The sequence below is a fragment of the Aedes aegypti genome, chromosome 2 (assembly GCF_002204515.2).
Source record: "Aedes aegypti strain LVP_AGWG chromosome 2, AaegL5.0 Primary Assembly, whole genome shotgun sequence".
In the NCBI taxonomy this organism is placed as follows: Eukaryota; Metazoa; Arthropoda; class Insecta; order Diptera; family Culicidae; genus Aedes; species Aedes aegypti.
In genome coordinates, this window is record NC_035108.1 from 70637626 (window position 1) to 70659141 (window position 21516).

General features: G+C 39.1%; 1 protein-coding gene across 5 annotated transcripts in view; it reads right to left on the minus strand.

Annotated features, from left to right (window-relative positions):
- Positions 1 to 2356: 2356 nt before the first annotated feature.
- LOC5566223 overlaps positions 2357 to 21516 on the minus strand; it is a 44560-nt gene continuing 25400 nt past the window's right edge. For 2 of the 5 annotated variants that reach the window (XM_001650537.2, XM_021841178.1), the window contains exons 2-5: positions 15844 to 16047; positions 15654 to 15739; positions 15437 to 15584; positions 15165 to 15372 (exon numbers count right to left, since the gene is read on the minus strand). In XM_001650537.2, coding sequence (XP_001650587.1) covers positions 15275 to 15372; positions 15437 to 15584; positions 15654 to 15739; positions 15844 to 16033 — 522 coding nt within the window. In that variant the 5' untranslated portion in view covers positions 16034 to 16047 and the 3' untranslated portion in view covers positions 15165 to 15274. Of the gene's footprint in view, positions 2671 to 2733; positions 2888 to 2946; positions 3027 to 3088; positions 3242 to 3317; positions 3480 to 3539; positions 3688 to 3755; positions 3833 to 3893; positions 4034 to 15164; positions 15373 to 15436; positions 15585 to 15653; positions 15740 to 15843; positions 16048 to 21516 lie in introns of those variants that run through there. The other 3 variants (XM_001650539.2, XM_021841179.1, XM_001650538.2) reach the window with 3 other exon arrangements.

Here is a 21516-nt window from a genome sequence, read left to right on the forward strand (position 1 = left end):
CCGACTCGCTATTAATCAAGTTACAAGCGTTTCTCCCAGCTTGCTATTATTCAAAAGTGGCGGTCCTCACAACGCGCACCTACCCTATTTTTCAATCTCAGTGGTCCTCTCAACTCGCTATTAATCAATTTTCAAGCGGTCCTCCCAACTCGCTATTTTTCTCGCTATGAATCCACTCGATAAAGTTACAAGCGTTCCTCCCAACTCGCTATTACTCAAAGGTGGTGGTCCTCTCAAAGCGCTCTTACCCTATTTACTGATTTCTGCGGACCCTTTAAACTTGCAAGCTGTAGCGGCTCTCTCAACTCGCTCCAATGTTATTGAATATAGGCAAATATAATGCGCCACCGTCATAGTGTTTGCTAAGGGAGAATTAATGAGAAAGTTGGGTCATAACCATTCGATTATTGAACTGTTTTCCATTGGCATGATGAATTTAAACCATTATTATTGCGATACGTGTGATTTCTCAACAAATTTAAACACTCACAAAGAATCCGGATGTTTATAACCTATGTTTCTTAACATCAATTTTGCAATTTTCTCCTACTCATCATTCAAGAGCATCTACCAGGAAAAAAAGTTTAACATGTTTTTCAGTGCTTTCTGATCGTCTATAAAATAAATTTTCCGAGAAACAGTGTAAATTGTGTGCTCCTTCCTATGCTGCGCTCGGTGTGTTCTCAACGCAAGCCCCTTTTATGACGGTTCTTCTACTGGCCATCAGATGTCGAAATAGTCGTTTAGCTTTGAAAACATTTGTCTATACCTACCAGCCATCTTGGTTTGCTTCGTCTCGGTCGTACTGTATTTATATACAAGCGGGAGACGGTCCTGATGTAATGGTTAGAGTACACGCCTCTCACGCCGAGGACCAGCGTTCGAATCCCATCCCCGAAATAGTTACCAAAAATTTCAGTGACAACATCTATCGGAAGGGACGTAAAGCCGGCTTTAAGCCGTTGGTCCCGAGATGGACTAACCCAGGGCTAAAATTTAGTTATTGAACTAAAATATCCGTAGCAAAACCTGTCACGCTCGTCATTGTGTAACATCCAACTGTAACTGGGAAATCACCCCTCACGTAGACAACCACTTCGCAAGGGAACACACGTCTTCCCTTGTAATCCACTCCACTAAGACTGATTGATCAATGAGCAACGATTCGCGACTACTAAGCTGATTCGTACCAACACACCCGAGTTTGCGAACTGGTCAAATCCCAAGAAATCCTATGGGAGAATCACTGGATGAACTCTTGGGGAAATTCATTGATAATTTCCATGTTAAGTTTTTGGGTTGTCTATGGAAAACAGTTGTAGATCTTGTTTAAACCTACAATTTTGCTGAAAACACACGCCAGTTGCTTTATAATCTTGTGATTTACAGGCGAATTTTTAGCTTCAAATAGTATTTTTAAAGCGATTATTTTCAATGAAAAAATGGATTTCTCACAATTTTTGCAACAAGAGTTGTCTAATGTATGACCTTTTGAATGCCACTCAAAGCAAAATTCTTACGAATCTACCCGATGACTTATGCATATGTAAAATTTCATAGTTTTTCACTTAAATTTGGTAATAACCGCAAAATGGCAAGTATTAAAAACATGTAAATTCAGCCACAATGTTTATCGTTACTTCCTCTGCAACTCTAATGAAGACCACAGGGAATTAAAACAGAAAACAAACCAAAAAACTGATTTTTCAGATCCACCTTAAGTCAAAACTGTCACGAACAATCTATTACCTAAGCTTAAATAAAGAGCTAGATCAAAAATGTCTTCAGCAAAGTTATAAAAGTTTGCTGAAGAACACATCCACAAATTTTCTTAAACAAAACTGTTTGATTCAAAATTAAAACCAAAATAACGACCACCCTATTATTTTTTTTTTATGAAGATGCACAACTCAAATATTAACAATTAAAGAAATTAAGAGAAAGTTTCTCTAAAGACATAATACGTCTAAAAACAAACCGAACAGATTTTTTTTTTCGGGAAATTGCTGATTCAGACCAGTGGTACTTACTTTGCAAATAAGAATATGCGCCAACACATTTTGCGCTGCCTGATTCCTGCCTGATAGAATACTTACTGATTGATGGGCGAGGCTGTGAGCTTGTCAATGTTGGATCCTTTCCACGAAGCTGTGACTAAAATTGCTTGTGATGTATAGTGACATATACATATAATCATCGACGAAGACGAAACGGCTGGTTCGGTGAAGAGTGCCAGTGAGTGACAGACGTGAAGAATACCATTATGTAAAAGAGAAGCAATCCACCGCAAAAAAGGTAGCATGCAGGTATCGAAGCCAGTGATATCTCATTATTGAAAATATCTCAGACAACAGCATTCGTATCACAAAATATATTTGTTGCTTTATGTGAAGGCAGCTGCTTAAAGGCATACGTCAATACGTGACAAAGCACACACGCAAAGTTTGTTAAAGCTTTCAGTTTCGTTGGTCATGCATCTGTTAGAACAATTGTCTCGGAAAATAAATTAAATCTCAACTGTATAAATGCTGTGCGTAACCCAGGCTCCGAAGGGCTAACTTCAACTATTCCACTCAGTCATCTCGACGGCTCTCATGCGGGATCCCAACAGTTCCTCCATCACTGCTCGCTGCGCTCCAATGGCCACGAAGATCTCGATCATTGATAGAACTGTAAAAATTAAATTTCAATAATATGAATTTTCGGAAGTTGTTCAGTCTTTTTGTAACGTACCAAAAAGCGAAAGAACTATGAATATCATAATGTACAGATGGAACTGGCCTCCATTCAAGAAGCACTGCACGATGAAACCAATGGTTAGAGCAGCTATCAGCACCATTTGGGCGTAGGTGAAGTACTTGAACAGATCAATCATTGACGGTCGTCTCTGTTTGAAGAAAACGAAACTTTAATAAAACTGCTTAAATTGTGTTCGTAAAGTATTACCAATCCCGTTCCAATCATCCAAAACAGTGTGAAAACGATGTTTAAGGCACATGGTGTAATGATCGATATCGCTGCAATCCCTGTGATATAAAGTAATAATCGATATGAGTTCGTTGTGCGCAAGAGGGCTCACTTCACTTACAATCCGTAACGATGGGAACAGCCCCTTGACTGAGCACGATCAGAACCAAAAAGATGTGAATGCAACCAAAGATGTAGGTTAGGATTTTGTAGTTTCTATTGGAGAACATGATGGGTGAGAAGGTGAGTCCGGATCATCTGTCGGGAAGAGATTCTGAAAAGTTAAGGTAGGGAGGTTATCAGAGATATGGCGTTGAATTTCACAAATTAGAAATGAAACAAGTTTGGCATGAATTTTGTACAAATGTAATGACTTCTTTTAAAATAAAATGAAGGATGGCAAATCTAAGCTAAACGTTGAAAAACAACAGCTCCCTCTTCGAACGGTGGAGGTTCACTTAGCACTGCTTGAAGCCCTCCAGATGCTATCAGAGCTTCGATGCCAAAAAGAGCTGCAACGAAAAACTCATTAAGCAAGTCGTATACCGAAAAACATTCAAACATTTCCGTACCGATCAACATAAGGGTACCATTGGCCGGAACGCGCATTTCTTCCTGACCGTGGATGACCAGTCGGAAAAAATAAACGGATATCAGCAGCAGGAATGCCATCTGGATAAACATGAAGATCCGAAATAGTTTGATGAACGATGGCATCCGCTAAAAGGGATCAGAATTTGCATTTGAAAAGGGCTAACTTCAACTACCAAGTGAAAAGGGCTGCTTACCTTGGCAACGCCAATGATTAGGATAGCGGCCAGACCGAGGTTCCCCATGCATGGAGGAAAAAGTATGTCGGCTAAACCTATGTGGGAAAATATGGTTGAGAATCAAGAGGAAAAACAGGGGCTAACATCGCCACCTACCTGTCGATCGGACGGGGATGATGACTCTGAACATGATTTGTATGACCAGGAAAATGTTCAGTACTGCGGTCAGGTAGCACAAGAGTTTGTACAGTTTGTGGGTGATCATTGTGGGTTTTGGCAGGTACACGGGGTCACATCTGGAAGAAGCCACCAACAAAAGCTTGGTTTAGGATGGTCTTTTAATTGTAACGGAAGAAGTTTTGTTTTTAAATTCTAGTTGTCTTTTTCATTCGTGAAGTGTGGGCATTTTGTCAGTTAAATTGAGAAATTTCCAATCCAATCGTTTGCAAGTCGGCTCCAGATGTTCTCAGAGATATTGTTAAGAACTTTGAGAGGTTCCCAATGAGATGTCAGGTATATCCATAAGTTACCAAATAATCCAGGGTTTTGTTTTTCGAAGGCTCTTCAGTTCCTAAATTCCTAAGCAGTCGGAAGTTTTAAAGTGGCTCTCATATAATCTCTAGTGATTTTTCACAAGGTTGCTCTCCACAAATTTCTGAAACTCTCAAACATGTTGTCAAAAATTTATCTTTGGTTACTCGGATTCATACGTTTGCTCAAGGTTCATAGATGTTTTCCAGATTCTACCCTACAACTCATTTTTTTGATCTGATTGGGCATGCCAGAAGCTTATCATTCATATCAACTTCCTTTTCTCGATCAGCCTAGATAGCCGCGTAGTGTCGGTGACGGTTGTTTCAATTGGCTTACAAAAAACACATTCTTTTCATAGCTTGGAGTGAATGGTTATGGAGGTCTATATAAAACCTAATCACATAAAGAGCCTGCGGACTATCAGTGCACCATCCGCAGTATTGCACCCTTCCTGTGCTAATCGGGTAATGAATATGTTAGTATTTTATTTTATTTGTTAGCTATTTGCATTTACACAGTGAATTCTGTGCTTTTTCGTCTTTGGCGACTTTCAATTGAAGTCAGTCAGGGCTTAAACTGCTGTTTTTTTTTGGGCCAAGATTACAAAAAGCTTAAACCTGTCTAAATTTGGGAGTGCCTACAATTAGGTTAGCTCAGATCAATCTTCATTATAAAAAACAGCAACGATCAACCTTTTGGACTTATGTGCAATGGTACGTCTCAAAAAGCGCCAGTTCATGAACCTTACTTTCATAAGGGGATCTACCATCTAGGTTCTGGACGCAGTTTTTGCCACTTTTTTTTTTGCCATGCCCCGTGCATAAGTATCAAATAGTTCCGGAATACATACTTATAAAATTTCCACGTATATGGGTTCAACAGGATTTCCATGTTATTCCCACTGGAATCTTGAAAATTTCCCACCGTTTTCCAATAGGAATCCAACAGAATTTCTCTCCAACAGATTTTCGATTGAAATTTCCCCCGGATACTTGAAACCACACGGGATTCCCATAGGATTCTCACAATTTCCGCAGTATTTCTACACAATTCCCATAAAATTTCTAAGGATTTTGCACAAAGTTCCCAGAGAATTCTCACATGTAACAATCATCACTGAGAATCTTACATCATGCCCAAAGTAATTCTAATTGTTTGCCAAGTCTCGCAAGATTATTTCCGAGCTCACATCGGATTCTTTCAGAATTCCCAGTTCGTTTTCACAGGACATTCGCAAGAATTCCATGTTTACAGCTAGATTCGCAAAGCATTTTCGAATGATTTGCTCAATATTTCAACAAAATTTGCACAGTATTTGCAGTATTGCGCAGTATTTCAACAACATTTGCACAGTATTTCTACAAAACTCTCACAGGATTCCCACATTATTGTCACCGAAAGCCCAAGATTATTCCTTCCTTACAGATTCTACAATTGAAACCAAGTAAGCTCAAAACCCCAGCATCTACATATACGTGAGTAGCAGGATCCGTACAGCAATATTGGAATCTACGCTGCGATCATGGGAACAACAATGGAATCCCAGAATTCTTACTGGAATCCCAATATTCACACTAGAAGCCCAGAATCCACAATAAAATACCAAAATTCAAACTGGAATCCCAGTTACCACACTGGAGTCCCAGCATTTACATTAGGATTCCAGGATCCACACTGAAGTCCCAAGATACACAATGGATTCCCAGGATCCAAACTGGTATCTCATTATCCATACTGCAATACCAGGACCCACGCTTGATACTCAGGATCCATACTGGAATCCTAGGATCCTTACTGAAATCCCTAGATTCACCTTGGAAACCAAGGCTCTATGTATATTCCATTGGCAGGATCCAAACCGAAAATTGCACGATCAACACTGTTTTGCCAAAGTCCACATAGGAGTTTCAAGATCCACTCAGAAATATCAAGTTTTTCATTGGAATCTCAAAATCCACACTGGCAACCTACGATCCACACTACAGGATCCCTAGGATCTAAACTGAAACACCAGGAGCCATATTGCAATCCTAGACTGGAAATCAAGGATCCACAATAAAATACCAAAATCCACAGAGAAATCCTTAGATACGCATAGGAATCCCAGAATCCACACTGGAATGTCAGGATCCATCCTGAAATTTCAGCATCTACATTGGAGTCCAAGAATCCACACTAGAATTTCAGGATCCACACTTAAGTCTCAGAATGCACAAAGGATTCTCAGGATCCGCACAGGAATCCTAGTATCCACACTGCTATCTCAGGACCCACACTTGAATCCCATGATCTACGCTACAGACTTGAATTCCACACTGAAGCACCAGGATCCACGTTGATCACTCAGGATTATGCTGATTTTCCGCAAATGTCGTTTCCCCGAATGTAATTTTGCCGAAAGCCAGTTTCTCGAATGACCTTTTCCCCAAATGTCATTTTTCCGAATGGCCTGTTCCTCCGAAAAGTGTTTCAGTTTAGAAATAGTCTCGAGTAACATGATGGCAAACTCGAATGAACCGCAAACCAAATAAAGAAGGATGCATATCAGATGACCGGTATAGTCACCATCCTGCAATGGATGAAATAAAAATAATTATAAATGCCGATCTTTTTTTTAAGGCAACGTAGTATTCAGGGAACGAGCATTCGGGGAAAAGTAGCACAAGCGAAATTCCAGGATCAATACTGAATTCCCAAGATTCACACTAGATTACCAAGATTAACATTGGAATACGAAGATCCACACTAGAATACCATAATCCGCACTGGAGTACCAGGATCGCAGGAAATCCTGCGTCTCAATCTTCATTGAAATTCCACTATCCATACTACAATCCCCCATATCAAAAAATCCAAACTGAAATACCAGGATTCACACTGTAGTTCCAGGATCCACACTAGAACCCTAGTATCCACATTTGAATCTCAAGTTCCACACTGAATTTCGGCGATCGAAACTACAATCTCAGGATCTACATTAGAATCTTACGATCTACACAACTGTCCCAATCCACACTGGATTTAAAGGATCCACACTGAAATGCTACGATCCACACTGCAATCCTAGCATCCATACTGGAATCGAAGCGTCCACACTGAAATACCAAGATCCACATTGAAATACCAAGACATTGGAAACCCAAGATTCACACTGGAATTCTAGAATTCACACTGAAATTTCTGGATCTCGATACAAATTAGAGTCAAAGAAACCACACTGAAATCCCAGGATCCACACTAAAATCCCATTAGACACAGTGAAATCCCATAATCCATTCTGAAATACCAGGACCCATTCTGAAATTTCAAAACTCACATTTTGAATACCACGCTTAACATACGAACAGCTTGGTGATGCCGACAAGAGCTGCTGACAAAACATCTCAAAAAATTTAAATATTTTATGCAACCTAGCATAGCATAGCATAGACTTCGTGATTGATCGGAGCTGTTAAGAATTCCATTTCGATCCAAATGAATAAGGGATGGCTTGTTCCGCTTATTCTCGAAGTGCTCATTTTAGCAGATCTCATATTATAGATCAAAAACGGCGCCGGCCAAGTTTAAGGTCTGTTGGGATAGTAAAAGAATGTTAGAATGTACTGATTGTTGCTTCTAGAGACCGTGGATACCTCTGCATCTTCTCAATCACTACGGGACGGGTGTTAGTGAGGGAGAAACAGGGTCACCTTTCGTCGGTGATGCGATCCATAAGGAGGAAAATACGACTTTCGCTTGAAACTAGTTTTGCATTTATATCCCGAGATGATAAGATTTTGGTAGACGATTTAAAAACATACGTCAACATCCATAATAGCAACGCTTTTATGAAAAAATGTTTTATCATAAACATGAAACGAGCTCACCCATCTTTGACTGAACACGAATATCTTTTTGCACTTGCACAACGCAAACCGTGAAACTTCTCGGCGTCCCGAAAATAAACCGTCTCGCAAGGTCTTTCTAAAGCACCAATATTTTAGGCTTACTGCGCAGCCTAGTGGAAGAAATGCGTATTAAAAATTCTGTCGTTAGACTGCCCTTGATTTCTTTACATCTTTGGCCGAAGATACCATTGATCATCGATACCTTCTCCTTTGAACACTTGAATGTAACTTCGTTGACATTACATTTCAGGAATTATGCAATATTGCCAGAGTCACGTGAATATTCCGTTTACGTTAAGTTTATTACGGAAGAGCTTATGACAGTGGAGTTACTAGAATGTTCAGCTTCGTATGAATTTCGGTATGCAAATGGCGACTCTGTGTTGGGCCATTTGCTGCTGCTTCAAATATGTGCGATTGTTTGGATTGCCGATCAAGGTAGATGACTGTCACGTGGTCATCGTAATTTCGAGGTACGGAAAGGTACATAAGATGGTTCGCGAACAGTATGGCACAGATATCGGTTACCACATTTTCAACGGCGTACGAGGAGTGTCCGTGAAGACTGCCTTAGGTAATGCCAGCGCAGGTTTATGATTAAAATTTTGCAACGCGCATCGCTTATGAAAGGATGGAACGAAAGTGCTTCAGCTGTGGTAGTATTGAACACGTGAAACAGGACAGTCTGAAAAAGGTTTCGGTTAGCGATAGGCTCAAGAATGCTAGCTCCTTTGCTGGCGTGCTCTCTGGTGGTGTGATTGGGAACTAGGTTAAAGTACCCATTCAACCGTCGGGAAATGTTTCCAAGGAGGCGGAATTCCCACCACTTCAGGAATTGCGACAGATTTTTAAGTCGAAGTCAGAAAACAACAATGTAAATCAGTGTCAACAATCTTCATCCGGAGCAGAGTCATCGCCAAACGAGCAGGTGGACTCCGGTGTAGAAAACCAGAACGACCGAACACAGCCTTCATCATCGTCCCTCACGATGCAGCTGACGTGGGTGGCCATAGAGCTCAGTGACAGTTGGACACACGAACACTTGCATACGCTCATCATACATAGGGTTACCAGACGTACTCTTTTTAGAGTACATGTACTCTTTTTTGTCTTAAAAATGTGTGTACTATTCTTTTTGCTAAATGGGCTCAATTGTACTCTTTTCTAGTTATTACTGACGAATGCCGAACAAATCAAATATTATTTTGAAGAAACCACATATTTCCCATGAAAACAGGGATCCAACTTTAAGTAATGTAATTCGAATCCTCTGAGCAGAATCTCAATAGAGAAACTCAAAAGTAGATGGAGTACCTGGTACCTTTTAATTCCACCCCTAACTGCTTATTTTGACAGATACTCGCAGAATACTGCAAGTGGTAAACGAAATATGCGTATCTGTCAAGATAAGCAGTTAGGGGCGGAATTGAAAGGTACAAGGGATCTAACTATTTTCGTTAAACTATAGCTGATTCTGTTAGGTACGATTAGCTTAATAATGATCAGTAAGTATTCATAAGCTCATATATCTCACTAGTATTGATATAAAAGACCTAACGGTAAAAGTATTGTTAAATAATAATTGATTTTTAGTTTATAGTTCATTATTGATTATTTATTTAGTTTTGAACTATTGGGAACAACTTTTGCTCAGGCACTTTTATTAGAACGTCGTTTTCCAATGGTCCAATGGTTGAACACAGCGGTGGGAATGGAGAAATTTTATTTTAAAATATAGTGCATGAAAGACGAAAATAAACTATTAAACTAATCAAGCTTGTGTCTTCTATATTGCTTCAAAAATTTTCTACAAAAACTTAATTTAATGACAATTCGAGATTCTTTTAAGATCCAAGGTTTGAATAAACGCTCTTCTCAGTTCTAGTTTCCTGTACAAACCAATATTGTTCTACATAAGGTGTAGAACATTCTTGATAAGTACTAAAAAAATAATTGTCAGTCTAAATTGTTGCTAAGTTTCGAACGGCTTTCTCTATGATATGCGCCATTATAAAAAAACAACTGAACAAATCTATTCACTTAGAATCAATGTCATTAAAGTTAATGTGAGCAACTACTTGAGATTAAAACATAACACAAAAATGATCAAAACAAGGAAATTAAGATAAACACGATAGTAAAAACAACATTTTTAAAATTTTAAGCTATTATCCTAAGTATACTCTTTAGTACTCTTTTATAGAGTTCGAAAAAATGTACTCTTTCCGGTAAGAGCAAATATGGTAATCTTACATAGTTTGTTTTTGTTTTGCTCAACGAAACTTGCACACACTTTCCAGACGCATCAAAATGCATATGGAAATATTACCCACTTTTAAATATTTACACCCAAGTTCTGGGTGTTTTCCGCGACAGAGTGCATATTGTTTTCCTCTAAGGTTCTCAACCACATCGACACTAGGGCACCCATACTATTGAGCGTGATAATCACTATGGACGCTGCTGATCAGCACGACTCGGTTAGGAAGCGAGGATATGACGAAATGGACTCGGATGCCACATCGGAGTCATTTGGAATAATCGAAAGTCCCCAGTTGGTTCAGCAGTTAGTTGAATTGACCGCTTTCAAAGTTCTAAGCATAAACAGCGTGCTGTAAAACCAGGGGGGTGGCAAGAGCCAATAATTACCAACCCAACATCAATTCAACATGACGTCCAGTGTTTTTGTTATTGATTATTTTGGGATGAATGAAGTTTTTATGGAAAGAAGACATCAATAATACCTCGCTGATGCGTAAAACAATAAACAACATGATGCACAAATGAAAAGCGTATTGAAATAGGACGATTTAATGCGATATGTTTAATTGCCAGAATCTAGCACTAGCAGCGTATAAGCCGTATACTCGAAAATCAGGAGCAGTGTTAGGGCAAACCGACCAGAAAGTGGGTACCAAAACGCGAAGTACCAAAACGATGTGAGGAAGAGCCGAAATGTATGCAGGATGACAGTCATGTCAGTCCCCTGTGTAAAACAGGTATCAGCAACGAAGCACAGTGGCGGGCTTCCATACAAAGGTCTAACAAAACCTCAAATACGTCCCAAATCGCTTGATAATGGTAATCTTAATTAACTTTCCTGGATACCTGATAAAATCCCGTTGGAAATAACTGTCAAATGGAAAATTTGATTTTCTAGTAAAATTTGTCCTAATTAAGATTTTTCATCCAATCAAATAAAAAGCCTATTATTTTGAAAATTTATCAAAATTTTGAAGAAAGATTGCAAAAACATTTTTTTGCTATAAATAACAAATCAATGTGTTAAAACTTATGTTACTTATTATAGCCAAATCTAAGGCTCAAGACTACGCCTTCAAGTGAAGCCTATTGAGCTTAAATCGGTTATGATTTCGTTGAGATGACGCTGTTTGAAGTTTGCTAGGTGAACCAAAATTGATGAATTTTAAGCTGTCCAATTTTGCTTACTTTTCCGCACTTACAATGCTGCCAAAAATGAAAAAAAAAACAGATCAATTTCAAATGTTAAGATGTCGTCACTCAATGGCATTGAAGTCTATAGAAAATATTAACAAGAGATTTTGAGAACATGAATTTTTGAGGTTTTGTCCGGCCATGCGCAATTGTGCGTCATGCGCTTGCGATGCTCTTGTAGGCATCACCCAATATTGACTGGGTTTAGTGAGAAGGTCTGTGTGATCAAAGATGCTTAAAAGGAAAGAGATAAACCACTCTTTATTTTGCCATTAATTTTACCAGCGACACACTATTTAAGTAACACTACTGCCATCTGTTGAGTGAAAAGCGCGTAAACATTATTTTCGGTTATTTTCAAATTATCGTGCAATTGAAAAACGATGATAAAATAGGAAGAAATCAAAACAAACTCGCTTAGTAAAAGTCACACACAATTGAGAACTACTTACATAAAATCAGGCTCTTATGAACCAACACAAAATTTGTGTTATTTTCACACATGATAATTAAATTGCTCCTGTGCTCAGAGTGGATTCAAATAAGAGTGACGTCAATGTCAAAATTGGAACAGCAGCGAACTGTCATTTCCATACAAATTCGCGTTACAATCGAGGAGGCGACCTGTCAAAATTGGAACATGACGTCACTCTTATTTACAGACACTCTACATGTGCTGATTTCTTCGTCTTTTTCTTACATTTTATGGCATTCAGAACTGATTGACAGTATTGAACAACCCCGTGTTAGCTGCGTATTTTTTTGAGATTGAACGTCATAAACGAACACTTAGTCATCTGGTGGACACTAGGAGAACGTTACGTATTAGTTTGCTTTTGACTCACCAGAGTGGCGCTTGTCATGTCGCCTTAAAAAGACGGGAGTCGTTTTTCTTCTAACCATCTTTGGTGCGATACTTTTAGACAACATTCATCAGGAAAAAGCGTCCAACACAGCTCTGGTCTTACAAGCTCCTACCTTAAAGTCAAACGATGACATAGACCGTCAGCTAAGGGTTGCGTACTTAGCAGGTAGTGCAGCCTGGGCACTGTTGTCCTTCTGATATCAGCTAGAGTGAGAAGGTACGTTCCGAGCGTCTGTGCATCAGGAGCAGCTCAAACAGCGTCTGTTCTGGCATCCAGAGGCTGAGTAAGAAATGTTGTATCACGTCAACAAACGTCAACGGCAATCGAACTGGTAACGAAATAAGGACTATGAAATGTCAGGACCTTAAATAAACCTGGGCGAGTGGACCTTTTCGCTCGTGAATTGCTAAAAGTCGAAGTTTGCGTGGCTACTATGCAGGAAGTTCGATGGGTAAGATAGCAGTAGATTCCATTGCTAACACAGCATTCAAATATAACATCTACCACAGTGGTGGTGATGAATCTGAACACGGAGTCATCTCAAGAGTCGGTTTAATAGTGATTGGGCAGCAACCTATTAGTGGAAGCCGATCAATGCGCGGATGACCTAAAAACACGAAGTGAAAATTGTCATCGGCGACGCTCTTCGTCAAAGCGGTCTATGAACGACTTTAAGAACTTAACAAAACGCAAATTTTCACGCAAAAATATTGATGATATCTATTATGGTTCAAAAGTTATTAAAGTTTTTCTGCTTAAAATTCTTTGTTCAGGGGCTTTTATTAGAGTCACAAAATTAACACATCTGTAATATACAATTTGATTAACAATTTTGATATTATACACAATTTTATTTTATCTTTTGAATGCCGTCAAAAGATATTTTTTATGTTTGCCCCAATCAGAGATATACACAATCAAAGTAGGTATGTTTTTGAGAGTTAGATAACAATAACATCCAAACGGAAGGAGATAGCGAGTTTCTTCACTCACCAAATTACGCATTTTTCAAAGCTCTAAAAGTGTTTCACAGACTACTTTGATGAGACATTTGAATTTGAAAAAAAAACTCTAGAGCCAGAAAACCAGTTTTGTTCGGACCACCCTATGTCACCGTAGGAAAATAGCTCTAAATCGGTCAATTTAGTAGATACAAAAAAACTTTTATTGGCACAATTGCTTGAAATGGAATGGTCTACAACTTTGCTAAAGCATGTATAATATAATTTCTCCAAATAAGAAAGTTAGTTACACAATTTCTATGAATATATGATCCACCCTAATTTTCAGTTACACCAAACAAAGGGCTGTACTAATACAAACAACTTTGTAGAAGACCGTTTTCGTCTAATGTTTAATTCTAAAGCTCAAAATGCATCTTTCCGCGTAAAACTGATTCCTGAACCACTGTGCATTGGTAGGTGCGGAGAAACTTCATTTCGTTACTAACGACAACGGCCTATTTTTAGTGAACTTTGCTGCCAACTAGAGCATGGCCATCAGCAGCACCTACTTTGCACACAAGGATATCCAGAAGCACACCTGGCGACACCCAAATAACGAGCTTTGCAACCAAATCGATCATGTTCTGATGGACGGCAGACATCAGACCACTATCAAAAAACTAGCAAAATTCGAATGCGGTTATCAATCGTTTCGAGTTCTATAAATCTTTTTATCGGTTCGTTTCAATAATCAACGCCTGTCAGCAGATGTTGAGGTAGCAGACAACCATCGAAGCTCGACGAGCGGATTAGCAAAATATGTAAACGAGAACATAAACAGAACAGCGATCTGTGGGAGTAAGTCCACGGAGCGGTGAACACAGTTTAGCGAGAGAAGTGATAGGTACTGTTGAACGAAGACCAAGTAACGGTTGGTTTGACAAGAAGTGCCAGAGAAATACGGACGAAAAGAACGTTACTGGAAGCCGGATGTTGGTGTCTGATACCTGCCAGAACAGAGAACGGTACAGGGAAGCAAGGGCAGCTGAAAACGGATTCATCGCAGAAATAGTCTCCGCCATGAGCAAGAACCGTCAAGGAAACTTTCTGCTGGATAAAACAACATCGGGATTGACCGTCGGGCAGTCGTAAACAAAACTCGCGTTATACACGACAATGATCTTTCCCTTATAGGGCTAGGGCCATGAATAGTGGACATTGAAGGAAGTCGACCGGAGGGTCTTCGAGGTCTATGAACATAAAGTGTTGAACAATACTCGGTGGTAAATTAGAAAATGACATCTAGCTATGTCGCATGAATCACGAATTGTACCAAGTGTACACCTCTTTGGAATATTGTCAAACGTATAAAACATGACAGACTGCGTTGGACTGGTTACGTTGCCCGTATGCCGGAAGAACGACAAGGTAGGCCGCACACACGATGGTTTTTTTGCAGTCGAGAGAACTTAAGGGCACTTAACGTTCAGGGAGACTGATAGCAATTGGTCAAAAACCGAGCCCAGTGGAGAAGACTCATCTATTCAGTGTAGATTCATCGTAGCAAATTGTATCCCATCAAGTATCAAGTATGATATTTTTCATATATAAAAGGCATAAGATTAGCAACAACGTCCTAAGCAAAACATAATAAGCGTAAAACATGGAGCGTAAAAAGTGAACATGGAGAGCTGTTGCTGTGCTAAATATATCATTCAAAAAGAAGAAACATTCAACGGATTTCGTTCCAATAGGGATAACTTTTTTATTCCAATCAACACACATATCTAATTCTAACTATTCAGGCAGCTCGGTAAGGCACTATCGTCACTATATGTACAACTAAAGATTCAAGCAACTCTAAGACAGGCTGTCTCTTCCAACTGCATCTCTTCCAGTAATAACTTGTGGTAATCTCCTGCAATCCATGCTTCAGCACCGAACAGAGCTGAAAGAGGAATTCGATATAAATTTCCAACAGTTCTCTAATGCTTTACTTAGTCAAACTATACCGATGGAAACAACAAGAACGAAGAGCATGATCGTGTGGCTTCCTCTGTGTTCCAATACAATTGAGTAAGAAAACAAGGCCATGAAACAGATGACAACCACTTGCGCCAGGATGAAAAGTCTGAACACTCGGATTAGGGTGGGGCGACGCTGGGTGGGAAAATTCAAATTAGTTTAGCATGAACCATCAAACATCCCCCAATTCCACGATAACCCTACCTTATAAACGCCGATAATCAACATGACGGCCAGGCACACGTTGGCGATCGCTGGTCCGGCTATGAAAGCGCCCATCAGCATTTTGTCTGCAAACACACAAAAGCGATTGATTGTTCACTATCACATCACTGCACATAATGGGAAAAAGCACACACAACCATTACAAGAGGAATTCTTCTTCAACACTTACAGGCTTCCACATGCGTGAGACCGTGGTACCGCTGCTCGCTGGATTCGTCCAGGGCGTCGAACCAAACCGAGCTGAAGTCGGCGAGCATGTCCAGCGCCAGGAAGATATTGAGGGCCGCGAAAAAGTAGCACAACGTTTTGTGGACCTCGCTGGCGCAGGACCCGTACTGGGTCATGTGATGCCGGAACATGGCTTTTGGAAGAGCTGAACGGGTGGAGCATATGGAGAAAAAAGGGATTGCGATGTTCAGAAACTGTCTCTAGATTGGGATTGGGATTGAGTGGAGGGGACGTTTCTAACAAAATGATCCATGATAAAATTATGTTGAAAAATTATTCAACTTGTGCTACTAGAAACTTAGGTTTTCTCATGACGATTTTTATATCAAATTTAGCATTTTTTTTCACAGCGTGGCCAATTGTACAGATGATCTTATTCAACTGGAAATCTGCTATGAGTACGAAAACAAGAATGGTTTTGCTAAGGATGACCACAAATAAGCTCTACACTGCCCATAACTGCATATTTGTAACATTCGACAAAAGTAGGCACTGAGTAAATGGAGTAAAAAATGTGAATTTTTCGTCAGTATGGGAATGCCCCAAAATTTCAAAAAATTACCGAGAACTCAACAATGCTTACATGAAGCTGAAATTTAGAATAGCTCATCTCACTGATTATTAAATCAGAAAATAATTCTGATAGAAATTTATTTGCCACAACATTACGAGGCCCATCTATAATCTGATATGACTGTTATGCGGTTATATTTAGCAATGTAACAAAACAACTTGGTATTTTTCCGAATTTTCTAGAACAATCTCACAGATTTAATTAAGTTAGTCGAAAGAATTGATGATTTGATGATGTTCCACGGTATTAACTCGAAATCGTCAAAAATGTCGAATGTGACAAATATGCAGATATGGGCAGTACAGTACATAAGAAAATGGAGCAAATTAATGGGATTTAGTAATTTTGTATTTCGATTCAGTATGTATCAAGAATAGCTATGATATATGTCGACTAATGCAAACAGCTTTCGAAGGTTTCCATAAGAGTTAGTACATAACACTTAAGACGGCCTTACAACTAAGTTTGAAATTTGCAGATTTTTGATGTAAAACACTTTTTACAGATGCAATATATAATACGGAACTGTTATTTCCAGAACTTCTGATTCATATTCATTCTAAAAGTTGATGACCTCAAAACTATTTCAAGAAATTCTCAGTGATTGCTTAGGTTCTTCGAGTATCTCCAGTAGGACGATTCAAAATTCAGAAAAATTTACAAAACCAGTCTTCCATATCTTTTTCATCATACATACAATAAAAAAAAATGTTGTGTACAATTTTCAGCTTTTTCACTATTTTTATCGTAAGGCTAGTAAAAACGAAATGGAAGATTGTATTAACAAACTTTTTTTAAATTTTAAACCGCCCTAATCTCCAGTCATTAGCAAACCATTTGAGCCTCTTAAGGTGAATAGAAAGCGTAGCCAATATTTGAATTTTCAAGTGCACAATAGGGCGATATTCAAAACAGAAAAGGCAATAGATGGCTCTTTTTCAGTGGTAGTACAAAAGAAATCCTTAAGCAAAGAAAGCACCAGGGAAGAACTAATCACAAAAAGTTTTGTATTGTACACATTACGCTAGATTCGTAATCACTACTTTTTTGAACCAGTTTCCTAATTGCAAGTAATTTACGTTTTTCATTATTTTATCTGATTTAAGACTTCATAAAATTTATTTCGAATTCGATTCGATTCGATTCAAAAACATCGATTTAATCGGTGAATCGATTCGGCAATTCAAATGTGAATCGATTCAGTAACATCGATGTTATAGACAAATTTGCCCAACGCTATCTCAACTACCATTCTTCCATGCGCTTGTGTTGAAAGTTTGAGTAATTTGAAGATCCAGCGTAGCGCGATCAGTGAATGGAATACACTACCCGCCATAAGTATGGAATCGCATCGCCTATTATTGCAACACCCCAGTTGAATATTGCAGCTCCCTAAAAAGTTTAGCATCACCTGAAAATTATAATATTTATGATGCAGTAACTCGAAATCCTTACTTCCTACAAAGTTGCGGTCTTCAGCAAAGTTGTACAGGAGCCTTATGGCGTTCATTAGGTGAAGTTTTGAATGCACAATTTTGCCGCTACGTGGCGCTAGTGTGCATGTAATTTGGTCATATTCCAGAAGACTCTAGCTCATGATCCTGACCACCTAGAAAGTCCTTGTCTTCAGCAAAGTTGTTCAGAAGCTTGTAAGCAACTTCAGAGAGCACTGTTTAGTTGGCAATTTTACCGCTAAGTGGTGCTAGTGTGCATGTAATTTGGTCATATTTCAATAAATGATGCTGACTATCTAGAAAGTTCGTGTCTTCAGTTGACTTGAACTTGAAAGCAATTTGAGGCAGCTTTGTTTAGTTAGCAGTTTTGTGTGTATGTTATTTGGCCAAACAGTAATGTCCCGATTTTGACAGCCCTGTGCTGCATTTAGAGTTGACAAAATCGAGAAATAGCTAAAAATTCGTTTGGTTTCAAGCTTTATTTTAGCTCAAGGACTTAGTTTAATGTTTTTTTATTATTAACATTGTTTCATTTTCTATGACCGTAATCCATGACATTCATAAGTTTCTTGGATAATTAATAAGAATTTCAAATGTCAAAATTTTGGCCTTTGGATGATTGTATAGACGTGGCCAAGGTCATAATTTACTTTATGTACCCAATATTGCCGGTCTAGGTTGTCGGGATCATGAGCTAGCTCCTGATGGCCAAATGCATACTAGCGCTACGTAGCGGCAAAATTGTTAACTAAACAGTACTGCCTCAAATTGCTTTCATGGTTCTTAACAACTTTGTTGAAGACACGAATTTTCTAGATAGTCGGGATCATGAGTTAGATCCTGCTAGAACATTACTAAATAACATGCACGCTAACGACACGTAGCGGCAAAGTTGTTAACTAAACAGTGCTTTCTCAAATTGATTTCGAGCTTCTTAACAACTTTGCAGAAGACACGGACTTTCTAGGTGGTCAGGATCATGAGCTAGAATGTAATGAATTAAACCAAGTCACATGCACACTAGCGCCACATGCCACTAGCGGAAAAATCACACATTACAAATTTCACCAAATAAACACCATAAAGCTGCTGAACAACTTTGCCGAAGACCGCAACTTTGTAGAAAGTAAAGATTCCGAGATATTACATCATAAATATTACTGTTTTTAGGTGATGCTAAACTTATTCTGGGGTGCTGCAATATTTAACTGGGGTGTTCCAATATCAGGTGATGCGATTCCATACTTATGGCGGGTAGTGTACGAACATCAGTGTCGCCCTTTAGCGACCAGTGAGAGAAATTGAATGTTTGAAAGCTTGTTGTCTGTACTTTTTGCTACTGGAGCCAACTGTTAGCGTTTAAGCACGATGTAAACAGTCGTTACCCTATTGATGGAATTCCATTAGCCCTAATTCTTATGACACCCTCCTCCCTTATAGGAGACCTGACTGTACTTAGCCTCAACGTTGTATTTTATAAGTGTTGCCAGCGTAAAAATAATTGTGGTTTGTTTCCCGAACGCAATGTGTAACAAGATATATAAACTTTGCTCAAGATTCGACACAGAAAACTTGTTATATTGAGTTTTATAAATTTTTCTTTAAGGTGTTGACAGCAAAGACTTTTGAAAACTGAGCATTCTGTTTTTCTATTCCGCTTAAATTTTATGATTCCTAACTTTTCTTTATTCTTCTTTAACAGTGCCACATGAACCTTTGTGCTTCGGCCCACTGTATGGCATGCAACACTTCTTTCAACTTTGGTGAACATTCGGCATCGTACTTAATTTTAATCTAGAGATTGCATGTTCACAAACATTTGCAATGTTTAACCCACCGTCGGTCGTCCTAGTGTACTGAGTACACGCACTTTGCGAAAACTCGAAAAACACGTTGAAAACCCCTTCAAATTGATCAGGGTGTTGGTCCTATTCCAAGATCTACTCTTCTTCTTGCTTGTAGAGAAGAAATTTTTCGAAAAAATCAACGAAAAGTATTCGAAAACATCGTGTTTTTAACCTAAGTTTTTACGCGTGTACTCAGTACACCAGTGCGACCAGGTCCGTCACACTCGGGCTCAGATTGGGTACCACTTCTAGTACTGCATTTCGTCCCTCGGTAGTGCAAAAGGTACCCAAGTTTGACAGATCGCAGTACACTTTTCACGGCATTCTAGATTACCATATGAGCCATAAAATTTTGGGCAACTGCAAGGGACATGGAGGTCTTTAATTTGTCTTTGGTGCGACCGCTCGTGTAACTTTTTTTTACCGGGCCCGTCACACGAGCGGTCGCATCGTGTACAGAGTACACGTGGAGCAATTTTGATAGTAAACCCAAAGCTAGGAAAGACAGAATATGGATGTCTTCGGCAAATTTCTTCAGTTCAACGGTACCTATTGGTCAGTGGACAAATGAAACTTTAAAACATCCTCAGTGGCCATCGGATTGTGCCCCGGGGGAATTGACGAAGTGGACATCTCGCAATGCAACATCTCGAACACTCTCTCAGGATCTAGTTTTTTTTAGCGAAATGGTGTCTTCGGCAAAGTTGTTCAGTAGGTCAAGAACTAACATGTGATAGGCTGCTTGTTTCGGAATTCTGCCACCAGTTGGCGCTTGTGAGCGCATGTAATTTTTTAAACATATATCTCAGGATCCTGAATACCTAGAAAGATGCGGTCTTCGACAAAGTTGTTTAGTAGATCAAAGACTAACACATTATATAGGCCATCTAATTTGAAATTCTGCCATCAGATGGCGCAGTGAGCAAGCAATATTTCAATCGCGAATATCTCAGGATCCCGATTTTTTAGAAAGATGGTGTTTTCGGCAAAGTTGTTCAGTAGTTCAAGGACTAACATGTGATGATCTATTTTATACGGAATTCTTTCACCAGATGGCGCTAGTGAGCATCACATTTGTTGAACACAGATATCTCAGGATCCCGATCACTTAGAAAGTTGACGTCTTCGACTGTAGACTATTGAGTTGACTGAGAAAAGTAATAATTCATATTTTTCAATACCTAATTTACCCTGTTCAATGTGTTTTGCTTTAAATATCCAACATTCATTTTGTTTAACAATGATTCGGAATAAGTTCGTTCAAACAGCATAAATAATTAGTTCGTACGATTATCACTGCACTCACAAAACACTTGATCACAGCACACGGACGCCTGATACTAAAAGAGGCCATATTAATTACATGCCATTTACATGCCATCTCGCTCCATTGTATCATCCTTCCACCATAATAAACAATTGGTAGCGGACGAAAACTTTTACAGCGGTACTGGACCTTTCACTACTTTGGTAATTCTACTGTTCTTACACAAGAAACGTGAAGGGTCCGACACTCAACATAAATGATAAACACCGAAATCAACAATTTGTAACCAAACGGTTACAAAGTAGTCCTCAATACTCACTTAGGGACTGGGTCTCACGAAGATGCTACGTTTAACCGTCCGCCTCATGAAGCTCGAAGTCTGCCCCAAACGCAAACAAATACAATTTTTTGTCAGCCTTCCGGTATCAACCAACTCTCAGTACTTCCCTAAACGCCTGGATCCCCTCCTAAC